Source organism: Danio aesculapii, chromosome 13 (genome assembly GCF_903798145.1).
Source record: "Danio aesculapii chromosome 13, fDanAes4.1, whole genome shotgun sequence".
Classification (NCBI taxonomy): domain Eukaryota; kingdom Metazoa; phylum Chordata; class Actinopteri; order Cypriniformes; family Danionidae; genus Danio; species Danio aesculapii.
The window spans coordinates 49,921,594-49,935,725 of NC_079447.1; the positions used below are offsets into that span (position 1 = coordinate 49,921,594).

A 14,132-nucleotide genomic window follows, 5' to 3' on the forward strand; every position below is an offset into this window, starting at 1 on the left:
CTATCGGGTGTCACAGTGGTGTAGTGGGGAGCACGATCGCCTCACAGCTAGAAGGTCGCTGGTTCGAGTCCAGCTGGGTCAGTTGGCATTTCTGTGTGGAGATTGCATGTTCTCCCTATGTTCACGTGGGTTTCCTCTGGGTGCTCTTGTTTCCCCCACAGTCTAAAGACATGCGGTATAGGTGAATTGCCGAAAAGAAAATGAATGAATGATTGTTGCTATAGGAGTTAGGTAGGAAAGGTCAATCTGACTGATATTAAAAGCAATCATTCATTCATTACCTTCGGCTTAAACTCTATTTCAGAGGTCACCACAGCGGAATGAACCGCCAACTAATCCAGCATATGTTTTACACAGAAGATGCCCTTCCAGCCTCAACCCTGTACTGGGAAACATACACACTCATACGTTACGGTCAATTTAGTTCATCAATTCACCTATAGCGCACGTGTTTGGACTGTGGGGGAAACCGGAGCACCCGGAGGAAACCTACGCCAACATAGGGAGGACATGCAAGCTCCACACAGAAATGCCAACTGATTCAGCTGGGACTTCTCCCCGTGTTGGCATCGGTTTCCTCCGGGTGCTCCGGTTTCCCCCACAGTCCAAACACATGCGCTGTACTTAAATTGAAGAAACTAAATTGGCCGTAGTGTATGTGTGTGAATCCGCTGTGTAAAACATATGCTGGATAAGTTGGTGGTTCATTCTGCTGTGGCAACCCCTGATGAATAAAGGGACTAAGCCGAAAAGAAATAGAATAAACAAATGAATGAATAATAATAATAATTAATTATTATTATTAATGGTAATAGTAATAAAAGCAATAATGACTGGAGTAATAATTTCATTTGAAACTACATACAATAAGAAAACAGTTATGCAGTTATTTAACATTTAATACATATTTAACAATTAAATTTTTGTTTTTACATGTAATAAATGTCGCTTTGAACATAAAAACCAAAAAACTGACCCCAAACGTTTGATCGGCAGGGTATACAGTGGTCAATATTTAAAGTTAATCAAAACCTTTCATCAAAGTTGACCTACAACTATTGAACAACACCCATTCTTGTCATAGGACAGTTTTGAACTGCTTAAGATCCACTTTAAATGTTGACTACTGTACAAAACACTTTGTCTACATTAGACATGAAGAACGTGGCGAGACACAATTAAAACAATCGCAATGGATACATCTGTGTGTCTTCAGTGTCAATTGATCAATCGGTAATGATTAATATGGTGATTCTCTGCCCAAGCAACAGTTCTTATTACTGTCAATAATATTGTTGGTGTCTGAATCTTTAGTAAACTTAGTATTCTTGATGATTATATAAGATAAAAACATCTTTCAGACAATAGTGACAAAAAACAAAACAACATGTGGAATTCTGCTTTAATGCCAAAGGACTTTTCAGACAAATCAAGATTTAGTTCTTCCTTGTAAAAATCCCCGTACAATGTAAACATGATCTGTTTCCAGGCAGACTGATGCGCCTAGAAGTTTCAAGCAGTGCCAGCCAATCAGATTCCAGCAAGCTCTTGCCATTTTTATGTGCATTATGCATCAGGCTGTCTGTGTCTGTGGGTGGCCCATTACCCTTCAGTCTTAGGCTTTACATCATGGAATACCTCAAACTTAATCCTGAATGTTTGAACACAGAATTGGAGTGCTTCGAATACTAAATATTATGTACTTCTAGTTGCCACACTGCAGCATTCATTCATTCATTTTCTTTTCGGCTTAGTCCGTTCATTAATTTGGGGTCACCACAGTGGAATGAACCGCCAAATTATCCAGCATATGTTTTATGCAGCGGATGCCCTTCCAGCTGCAACCCATCACTGGGAAACACCCATACACAGTGACGGATTTAGGCATGGGCAATATGGGCGATCGCCTGGGGCGGCATCTTGCTGGGGGTGGCATGGGGAGGCGGTGCACAAAAAAACGTTGCCTAGTAAAAGCATTGAGAGACGATTTACTTGCAAGTGTATTCATTTAGAGTGGCAATCCCACAATAAAGACGTTAGGGGCCAATCCCATTTGGCATCTTTTGCACGCGCAAGTTTGTTATTCTCTATGCAGAAAACCATTCCCGTGTGCCTCACATGCTCCAGTGTGAATCCCAGTTGTGTGAATCCCCTCCTCAATTATTAGTGGCCCTTTTCCTCCAATTTCAGTTTAATGGAAAGATTTATTTTTCAACCCATTTCTAAACATAATAGTTTTAATAACTCATTTATAATAACTGATTACTTTTATCTTTGCTATGATGATATTTTTCAAAATACAAGCATTCAGATTAAAGTGTGATTCAAAGGCTTAATTAGAGTAATTAGGCAAGTCATTGTATAACAGTAGTTTCTTCTGTAGACAATAAAAAAATATATTGCTTAAGGGGACTAATAATATTGACCTTAAAATAGGTTTCAAAATATTTAAACCTGCTTTTATTCTAGCCAAAATAAAACAAATAAGACTTTCTCCAGAAGAAAAAATATTATAGGAAATACTGTGAAAAATTCCTGAATCTGTTAAACATCATTTGGGAAATATTTTAAAAATATATATAAAAAATTCACATTAAAACTAATAATTTTGACTTCAACTGTAATCGTTTTGAATAATCGTGATTACAATTATGACCAAAATAATCGTAATTATGATTTTTCCCATAATCGAGCAGCCCTACTGTACATTACGGCCAATTTAGCTTACCCAATTCACCTACAGCGCATGTCTCCACACCCGGAGGAAACCCACGCAAACACGGGGAGAACATGCAAACATCACACAGAAATGCCAACTGACCCAGCCGAGGCTCGAACTAGCAACCTTCTTGCAGATCGTGCTACCCACTGCACCAGTTTTTTTACAGCATCATAAAAGAACAATTTGGTGTACAAACTATGAATGACCACTGAGCATTACAGTGCCTTACAGGCTCACACACATCTCCGTTTCTATTACCGTCTCTATTCAAACAGTAACTAACTCCATTCTCTGCGGATGTCGGCTGCGCAACTTTGCCTTATGGGCCTTGTACTGATGGCGGCGGCTGCTCCCCTGATTAAATTCATCACCTTTATTACAGCATGGAGTGCACGGCCTAGCATGGCTGACTGCTCCTGTTGCCCATTGAGCGCATTCATCTGCACTAACGGGGCAGGGGTTTACGCTCGGTCTGTGAGCATCACGTCTGCTTCGCAAATGCATCGCTCACAGGTGACATGCCAGGGCCGCTCATATCTAAAGGCCGCAGTTTTCTTCCGAGCGAGGAGAAATGTCTCTCTGTAACACTGACTGTGGGCTTCAGATAATGTGTATCGAATCCATTTGTGCTCACTTGCGCTTGTTAAAGGAGGAATTAGTAGTAGTAGTGGTATAAGAGATTGTAATTACTTAAAATGCCATTTGATGCAGACATTTAACTTAAATTGAACATTTAAATTGAACTAAATCTTGTAACTTTATAGAAATGTTTTTGTAAATGTTAACATATATGTTTAACACTTTGGATCACATTACTTCAGCATTGAATAACAGCAAGAGTAGATGCTGCTACTGCTGATGTGTGAATATTTGTGATACAGTCGCTGAGGGGCATTTGAAAATTTAGATAATCTCTCAGATGAACACCACAACTAGTTTTGTGTACTTTAAAAAACAGCCTTTATCATTTATTTTTATTCAGCATTTGCTCTGGCAGTAAATCGTGAGTCTCACCACCACAATTATTATCAAACTATGACAGAAATATGAAAATTGTCCACTTGCATATAATACAGTTAGCTTACTAACTTACTACAGTGTTCATTTGTGCATGCTAAAACTCATTTATAATGTCACTTAGTTGCTGACATTAGCCGCGTTTCCACTATCGCGCCTAAAGCGAGCGAGCCAGGGCGAGCCAAGGCCAGTCGCGTTTCCACTATCACTTCCGGGGCATAATCGGGCCAAAGCGGGGCTTCCTTGGGGCCAGCGTCCGGCCTTTTTCGGCCCGCCGAATACCTTGGGCCAAGGAGGGCCAACTGGGGCTTTGGGGCAGGGTTACGTACAAAGGCGGAGTTTTCCTGTCAGGTAAAGAGGAGACAAGATGCTTTCTTCCCTTATATTTGTTTTGCTATCGCGCTTGATCAACTCACTAAGAAGAAGAAAAAATGGATAGCAGACAGTACTGGTCAGTTGAGGACACCAGGGCTCTTCTGAACATTTGGGCCGAGGAAAATGTTCAGAGGCAAATAGATGGCGTTTGCAGAAATGAGGACGTTATCAAGTACATCGTTGCTGAGCTAGCGAAAGCACAAATTCAGCGAACAACGGTACAAGTCCGCGAGAAATTAAAGAAATTACGAGCACAGTATAAAGCGATCAAAATCCACAATGGTCAGAGCGGCGCCCACCGGAAAAATTTCCTGTGGTTTGAAATCATGGACGGTGTGCTAGGTCACCGACCCTCAGTTAGTGGGGAGACCACCAGAGATTCGATGGCAGCTAACCTTACAGTCGGTAAGTAAACAAAAAGTAATGGAAAAAAAAAATTGTGTATACATAAGGATATATCATTTACTGCTGTATATTAAGATATTATTTGTTTACTCTGCTATTACAATATTTTTTCTTAAGGTGCTTTGTAGTTATGTAAAAATAAATGTTGCAACCTTAAAATGTGTTAGAGTTTTTGTCTTCGGCAGAAAGTCTAATGGCAGACGGCTGCTTCTCTCAGGGCTGTCTGTGCTAATTAGGGAGAGATCATCACTAATGGGCGGGGATGTGATCAAAGTGTTTCTGCAGACTTTTTTTTTAGGAAAAGTGAGATTATAAAAAAATCGAATTAATACATTTTTACTATTAGAAGCTGGCTATATTTACAAACTGTATCTAAACCCTTATAAAGGTGATTTTTGCATTATAAGTCCCTTTTAAATTATTTAGGTTTGAAGCTCAACTGGATTTTTCTTAGCACATATTGATATAAGTGATACTTAATCTGAGTAATAAACATAATGCAATTATATATATATATATATATATATATATATATATATATATATATATATATATATATATATGAAGAGTTCAGATGCAAAAAACTCTCTTTTCTGCCTCTTATGTTTACGTTCATTTATTTAATGTTAAAATCGTTGAAAATAACCTATTCTGTGCCATAAAAGAGAATTTACTAAATCAAGACATGCAGAAAAATGCAGATTTTAGAAGAAAATTTCAGATGGCACTTAGACGTTTTTGCATCTGAACTATATATATATATATATATATATATATATATATATATATATATATATATATATATATATATATATATATATATATATATATATATATACACATATACATTTACATATACATATACATATATATATACATATACATACATATACATACATATACATAGATACACATATACACATACACATATACACATACACATAGATACACATATATACACATATACACATACACATAGATACACATATATATATATATATATATATATATATATATATATATATATATATATATATATATAGATACACATATATACATATACACACACATATATACATATACACATACATACATATATATAGTTCTAATAGGGCTGAAGAAAATATCGCTTGAGCATCGATATCACAATGTGTCTCCACAATAGTCGCATCGCAGGATTAAACTACTTATGAAAGATTAAAAGATTAAGATATTATTAAATATCTTTTTATATAATTGTATAAAATAATTTATACAATGATGACCATGTTATTTCATAATTGATTATAACATTTTTGTATTTGAATACTGTTAGACTCCCCAGAAAACCTCAAGCACTGTTTATTATTATCATCATTATTATTTCAGTTTTATAATTGCTCTGTCATATTTATATATGCTTATAATTTATTACAATTTAGGCAAAATTGCCAACTGACCAAGCTGAGACTCGAACCAGTGACCTGCTTGCTGTGAGTCAATAGTGCTTACCACTCAGCCACCATGCCTCCATTATTGCAATATATAGTGCATCAAAAAATGTTTTAAGTTCTAGTTTTAAAATCTTATCTGCCATCCAAACAGCTTTCTCATCCGAAGTGTCTAACAATGCTACAAGGATGATTCCCCAGAGCAGCCCAGGGTTAAGTGAAGAGCTGTAGGGCGCAATAACAATAGCGGATGCCAGACATAGTCTTCACTGCACAGTCTGCTCTGATTAAATATGAACTTCTGACCTTAGGAAACCGATGACATCACCAGCCCAGATCTAAAACTACTAAACTTGATATCAAAAAAATGATATAGCAGTAATATAACAGTCTAGATTTCTAACTCCAGTAGATTACAGTTATTTACCAAAATTAACAGCAATAATAACAGCAATCCGAAGTGCTCCCAAGTTACTCCTTGCATCCGATTGTGCGATATTACAAGCGAGAGTGTAAAAGTGAATGCGCATTATGAGATAAACGCAAGCTGACACAAACATTCACACACTCTCGTCCAAACAGAGCCAGATTTGTTGGATATTACAACACCCCACGGGGAATATCACACATCCAATCATCTCACAAAGCTACTGAGCGCTTCTGAGCAATGGCTTGCCTCGATTATCAATGATGCCACACATTTTTTATAAACAATTACAATTCATTTCTGCTTTTTTTTCTTTCATTTGAGAGCAGAAAAGAGTTTCATGTATGATCAATGCTGCAGTCCAGCATGAGCGGTAGAGCATCATTTACGTTCTGCTCATCGCTCCCGGACAGAATAGAGCTGAGCTCGGCTGAAGCCGGTGATTTAGGGTTGCTTTGGTGATGCTGCCACTATAGTGACAAAGCTTCTGGAATTATGAAGGAAAAAAAATTGAAGCATGCACCGCAGTCGACAAAAGGATGGGGGTCCAGAAACTCCTTTTCCGACCTGGTAACCATCAACAAAAACCAGCCGCGATTAGTTTCATAAAAAGCAAATGATCAGAAGCAAGCATGTGTGCATTTGCACTCTGTTAACTTGCAGATCCGAGCAGTATGTCGTGTTTATCTGAGGTCAGGGATCAGTTCTGCAATGGTTCAATAGTGGAAGTGAAACCGACAGCTTAGTTCATTCTCATGAGCCCAAAACTAACTCGCTGTCTCAGTCTTACGGAGGGTGTGTGTGCTCTCTTGACAGCGTTATTAATTCAGATTTGCACAACCTAGACTGTGACGAACCCATAATGTGTGGTGGAGGAAACTCCATAACTGGCATATTAGTCAAAAAACAGCATGACACGTCTCTCTGCCAGATTCTCTCCAACTCTCTGTATAAAAAGCTAAAAACGAAATGATGTGAGTCATTCTTTGCGAGCGGAGAGCTGAATATTCTTCACGTCGGCAGGTATTATCAGACATATAGTCCTGATTACATGGGCTAATGTTACAGTCAAACGTCACCGATTTGATCCAGCGAGGAACGCCAGTTTGGACTAGAGGGAAAGGCAAGGAATAAACAAGCAACTGTGAAACTGCTGAAATTCAGAGAGTAAAGCTAGACCGCAGGCCCACCCTAGGGCTGAAACTAAGTTTCACAGGACAATCTGTATATTTGATGTAGGGCTGCACAATATATCGTTTCAGCATCGATATCGCAATGTGATCACTCACAATAGCCGCATCGCAAGATATGCAATGTTGAGTTTGTATTATAATGCATCAGTTGCATGTGTTTTTGATGCCTGTGATTGTATAATGATATTAAAAACACTCAGACATAAGAAACTGTAACATTTGTGACTTTAACAATGATTAACTTTATTGAATTATTTTTATCATAATAAAAATAAAATAATAATATGACTCTGTGGTGTCATTATAAACCAAGGGTCACCAAACTTGTTCCCGGAGGGCCGGTATCCTGCAGATTTTAGCTCCAACCCTAATCAAACACACCTGAATGAGCTAATCAAAGTCTTACTAGGTATGTTTGAAACACCCAGCCAGGTGTGTTGAGGCAAGTTGGAGCTAAACCCTGCAGGGAATCCGGCCCTCCAGGACCAAGATTGGTGACCCCTGTTATAAACCATTCGTTTCAATATAAGTTTTCATTTAACAGTTTAGTTGGTATCAGACATGCATCAAACTAGGGCTGCATGATATTGGAAAAATCTAACATTGCTATTTTTTTTACATTTTGTGATATTTATTGCGATATGAATACAATTTTCATTGTGGTCCGTGCTATTTGCAGTGCATGTCTGTATTTGCATGTGTTGTGAGTATTTTTATACATCTATAAATACAATCAAGTAAAAGAAACAATTGAAATAAAACACGTTATTTCAACTGTAATAGGGCTGTGTGATTAAACAAAATCAAATTGCGATTGAAATGTTTTGATTAGCTAATCGCAAGAGGCTGCGATATGAAATATATACAGTTGCAATCAGAATTATTAAGCCTCCTGAATTATTAGCCCCTCTATTTATTTTTTTTTACCCAATTTCTGTTTAACGGAGAGAAGATTTTTTTCAGCACATTTCTAAAAATAATAGTTTTAATAACTCATCTCTAATAACTGATTTATTTTATCTTTGCCATGATGACAGTAAATAATATTTGACTAGACATTTTTCAAGACACTTCTATACAGCTTCAAGTGACATTTAAAGGCTTAACTAGGTTAATTAAGTTAACTAGGCAGGATAGGGTAATTAGGCAAGCTATTGTGTAATGATGGTTTGTTCTGTAGACTATCAAAGAACATATAGCTTAAAGGAGCTAATAATATTGACCTTAAAATGGTTTTTAAAAAATTAAAAACTGCTTTTATTATAGCTGAAATAAAACAAATAAGACTTTCTCCAGAAGAAAAAATATTATCAGACATACTGTGAATATTTCCTGAATCTGTTAAACATCATTTGGGGAAAAAAAAAAATCAAAGGGGGTTTAATAATTCTAATTGCAACTGTATATGTATTATATAATTTCCCCCACCCAGAGCAAATGCGTGACTGCCCTCTGTGTGTGACAGTCTTACTAGCCAATTAAGTGAGCTCACTTTCGTTCTGCCCAATCAGTATTGCGCAACCGAACTATGTGGAACGACCACAATAAAACAAACAGGAAAGCGCAGACAAAAAAAGTGCAAAAAAAGTCAACTGTAAGCATAGCCCGTGACAATCAATCTAGTAGCAAGCAACGGCAAAGTACAATTTAGAGTTGTTTGCAGCTGTTACACCATATGAAAAAAACATCACGAAGGCACCAGGAGATAACTAACGCCATTACTCACTACTGTTTGCTCTAGAGAATAAGTAGTGGTTCATTTCTGAATGTTTAAAATAGTAATTTCAATAAAAGTTGGAGTTAGTTAGTTTCTTTTCATTTCTTTTTAAACTAACATTCACTGCATTTTAGCAGTAAGAAGCTACGATACAGAATATTGAGCTGAAGCTTTACAAAATAAATTGCAAATCAAATCGAAATCGCAATATCTGTAAAATAAAAACTGCAATCAGATTTTTTTATCTTTCTTATCTTTTACTTGATTGTATTTATAGATTGCTATGCGATAAAAAAAAACACCACATGCAAATACAGAAATGCACTGCAAATAGCACAGACCACAATGAAAATTGCATTTATATCGCAATATATATCGCAAAATGAAAACAAATTGCTTTGTTAGATTTTTCCAATATCACGAAGCCCTAATTTGATGTATATCTGATACCACCTAAACTATCAAATGAAAACTTATATTGAAACGAATGGTTTATAATGACATCACAGAGGAGTTATTAGGCTTATGTCACCCCGCTGTGAATCCTCGGGTATTTAATTGTGGATGCCAAGAGACTGCGTACACACTGGAATGCCATGTTGAGCGCAGATGATTCACAGGCACAAGCAGTTATTTAGAACTGCGTGTGCGATTAAAAATCCTACCTAACTTGAGCTAGGGAGGGTGGTAGCACTTTCACGGATGTCAAAAATATAACGACTCCCTCTCCCTCGTGCTGTAATGAGTATGTAATGATGAGTAATGAGCCTGTAATATGTGTAATGATGGAGTTTTATAAACGTAATTTAAAACTTTGGTTTGCCCGAGAGGTTCTGCGCTATGAGAACATCATGATCTGAAAATTGCATTTGCTTTGTTTGATAAATCTATTTTTTTTTCCTCACAAATTTTTTATTGGGTACGAAAAGCAAAATAAATTATGCATGCGTTAAATGTTGACTACAAACGAAAAATAAAAGTCTGCACTGACAATACTGCATCTGCACTGAGGATTTAGATAGATAGATAGATAGATAGATAGATAGATAGATAGATAGATAGATAGATAGATAGATAGATAGATAGATAGATAGATAGATAGATAGATAGATAGATAGATTTTTACAGTTCATTTAACAGCTATTTAACATTTGTATTTGCAATAAAGCCACACTTTCCTCTATAAAAACGTGTATAAAACAGTATAACAAGAAGTTTAACAAGAGAAAAAGAGCCTAGTTTGCTCAAATATATCACCGTATTAACTACTTTATAAAGTTGACAGTCGGAGAAGGCTTCCAGGGATTCTACCAAGAATTAGTCAGGAGCCCCCTGGTGTCACAGTCCATTAAATGCCCACCCTTAGACACAAAGTAGAGAGGGGTCGATTCGAGGACCACCAAAATGTGGCATATTGTGATAAGACTAATTTGACAAACTAAGTTACGTGAATGCTGAGACACACACACACACGCACGCACGCACGCACACACACACACACACAAAGAGAGAGAGAGAGAGAGAGAGAGAGAGAGAGAGAGAGAGAGAGAGAGAGAGAGAGAGAGAGAGAGAGAGAGAGAGAGAGAGAGAGAGAGTGAGTTGTCATTTTATAACTCAACTAGCGAAACACACTATGTTGTTGGGTTATATTAATAAACAACAAGTCTCGCGGCATCTATTTAAACTGCATCGGTCCAGAAGAGGACCTGTAGGCGTGACGGCAAGTTTGTCTTCCTCAATCCTCACTCAATACTTTTTGTGTGCGTGTGAAATGTTTATTATCGCGTTTATTGGTCATTAGCAGACCGATAGGCTAATTTGTATAACTGACCAACTTCTCTTTTAGGCTAGTCGAACCATTAGAGTCTAGATAAAATCTAAATAGACTCTTGAGGTGAATCTCTTGGCGTAAATGAGTCAATGTGCAGTTTTAAAACAGATGAATTCTACTAGGCTACTATTTTTTATTTACCTCAGAGAAAGTCTCCTGATGTACTATCAAATTAGTGTTAAGGTGAAACTGTGAAATTATTTCTCGCGTGAATAAAACCAAAACACACATTTTCTAACAACACATTAGCATCCAACTGAATCACTGTAAAATCCACAGGTACCTCCTTACAGCGGACAAGTGTCGGCTACTGAATGCGAGTAAACTTAAATTCAAACTGGACTAAACGGCCATGTGTGTCTGTTTGTATGACCATGAAAGTAAACATTAACAGGCATGAATGACTGACACCAAAATAAGCAGCTGACGCTAGTAACCGGCTTTTTTTCATGCGCGTAAAACGCGTGTTCCCAACATCTTTCATTTCATCCCGGTGGGATTTGACGGACACGAGTCAGTCCATCAACATTACCTTCATCGAGAAGCCGTTCGAGGTGGTTGAAGATCCCGCAGAAGTTGGGCAAACTGCTCATCAGTTTCTTATCGTTCATGAGCTGCATCAGATAATCTGGGGTCGGCTTCGGCTTCTCTTTCGTTTCCATTTCCCCCACCATATTCCACAGAAATCACCACCGACGCCCCAAAATAGGCAGAAAAAGTCCCAGGATAAATGAAGGCTGGAGTATAAATAATAAATAGAGCACAAAAAACGCAAGTGAAGGAGGCAAGTGCCTGACTCGTCCGCGGGAAAGGCTGCTGTCTCTTCACGCACAATCCGCTGCTGCTGCAATGGGCTACTGCAATTCTGGGGATGACAGTTGTTTTAGGGCAGCTGATGAGATGAAAATAAACGGACAAAAGGAAATCTAAACGGTTGAAGAACAAAGCCAAGTCTCCTTTTAAAAATAAAAATAAACAATTCCTGATAAATTCCACAAGTTACTCGCAAAGGCGACTCCCGCGTGCCCCTCTTTAAGCTTTATTTTAGCGAGAGATTTGTCCTTAACTTCCTCTTGAGGCGGCGAAAATGCACCCTTTCCCCGAGTTCCCCAGAGCTTCCTCTGTCTTGTCTGTGTGTGTGAGTGAGTGTGTGTATGTGTGTGTGTGAGTGCAGCACTAGAAACGTCTGTCCCTCCCGTCTCTCACGCGCAATAAAGGCGCTTTCTCAATGAGATTGGCATTCGGTCCTCCGTTACCGACCAGCTCTTCTTGCGCTCGCGAGCCCGTCACATGATCACACTGAGTCCCAGCACTAGAAATCCGACTGTGGGAGGAGAGAGAGAGAGAAAGCGAGAGAGAAAGAGAAAGGGAGAGAGAGAACTGTATATCTGAAAAACAATTAGCCCATTTTAAATGCGGGCTCGATTCTAAAGCGTGTGTGTGTGCATCTGGCGCATTGTGTTGTGTTTCTTCAGATGAACTGAATTTCTCACAGGGCTTCTGTTTTAATGGAAACTCCCATGCATTCTTTCTCCAAAACGCTGTTTCTATTCACCAATAACTAATTCTTTGAATTTCTCATAAGCAGGGATGGGCAGTATTTATGATACAAGTATTTCAAATGCGTATTTTAAATACAAAATATTATTTTGAAATTTGTATTTGAAAGGGTCTATGAAAATGGCTTAACATTTAGTATTCAATGTCTTGTATTTTTGTATTTTTTAAAATACTCTACAGAAGTGCAGAAGTCTACATAATGACTTCATAAAAATGTGGCCTTTAATAATGGTGTTTTTTCAGTTATTTGCCAAGACTTGAGATCACACTAGAAAAATGATTAATATTTTTAAAAGTTGATCAATAATTAGAGTATGGATGAAATCCGTTCATTCATTCATTTTCGGCTTAATCCCTTTATTAATCCGGGGTCACCACAGCGGAATGAACCGCCAACTTATCCAGCACGTTTTTACCCTTCCAGCCGCAACCCGTCTCTGGGAAACATCCACACACACTCATTCACACATACACTCATACACTACGGACAATTTAGCCTTCCCAATTCACCCGTACTGCATGTCTTTGGACCGTAGGGAAAACCGGAGCACCCGGAGGAAACCCATGCAAACGCAGGGAGAACATGCAAATTTCACACAGAAACGGCAACTGAGCCGAGGCTCGAACCAGCGACCTTCTTGCTGTGAGGCGACAGCACTACCTACTGCCCCTGGATGAAATTATGCATCACATAAAAAGAAAGTAACAGGCAAATAGCAGGGGTAGATGTGGGAGCAAGTCAAAATCAGACAGGAAAATAAGACAAGCAACATCTTACTACATCATACCTGCAGTACTCCATTGCTTGTTTCTATTGCCAGTAGCTGATCTGCAGGTGCTCTTTATAGTTAATTACAAATTTTGACATAGTTCATCAGTGTGAGACAAAAATATAAATATAAAAATATTTTTAAAAAATCCATTTTTTTGAGATATCGTGTTTTATATTGTGTTTTGAGGAGTATAATCGCAAAAAAAGCATGATTTATGGAAACTGGAAATTTTACTTCTCAGAAATCGTGACTTTACATTGACTTTTGATTTCGTTTCAATTTTCTTTCCCTTTTTTATTAATTGAAACACACTCACCGGCTACTTTATTAGTTACATCTGTTTAACTGCTCATTAATGCAAATTTCTAATCAGCCAATCACATGGCAGCAACTCAATGCTTTTAGGCATGTAGACATGGTCAAGACGATCTGCTGCAGGTCAAACTGAGCATCAGAATGGGGAAGAAAGGGAATTTAAGTTACTTTGAATGTGGCATGATTGTTGGTGCCAGACGGGCTGCTCTGAGTATTTCAGAAACTGCTGATCTACTGGGATTTTCACGCACAACCATCTCTAGGTTTTACAGAGAATGGTCCGAAAAAGAGAAAATATCCAGCGAGTGGCGGTTCTGTGGGCACAAATGTTGATGCCAAAGGTCAGAGGAGAATGGCCAGACTGGTT

At 37.9% G+C, this 14,132-nt stretch overlaps 1 protein-coding gene across 4 annotated transcripts in view; it reads right to left on the reverse strand.

Moving 5' to 3' along the window:
- Positions 1 to 12,401, reverse strand: part of LOC130239452 (KH domain-containing RNA-binding protein QKI) — a 201,764-nt gene extending 189,363 nt beyond the window's left edge. For all 4 annotated transcript variants that reach the window (XM_056470659.1, XM_056470658.1, XM_056470657.1 and 1 more), the window contains exon 1: positions 11,650 to 12,401. In XM_056470659.1, coding sequence (XP_056326634.1) covers positions 11,650 to 11,791 — 142 coding nt within the window. In that variant the 5' untranslated portion in view covers positions 11,792 to 12,401. The remainder of the gene's footprint in view (positions 1 to 11,649) is intronic.
- Between the last annotated feature and the right edge of the window lie 1,731 nt (positions 12,402 to 14,132).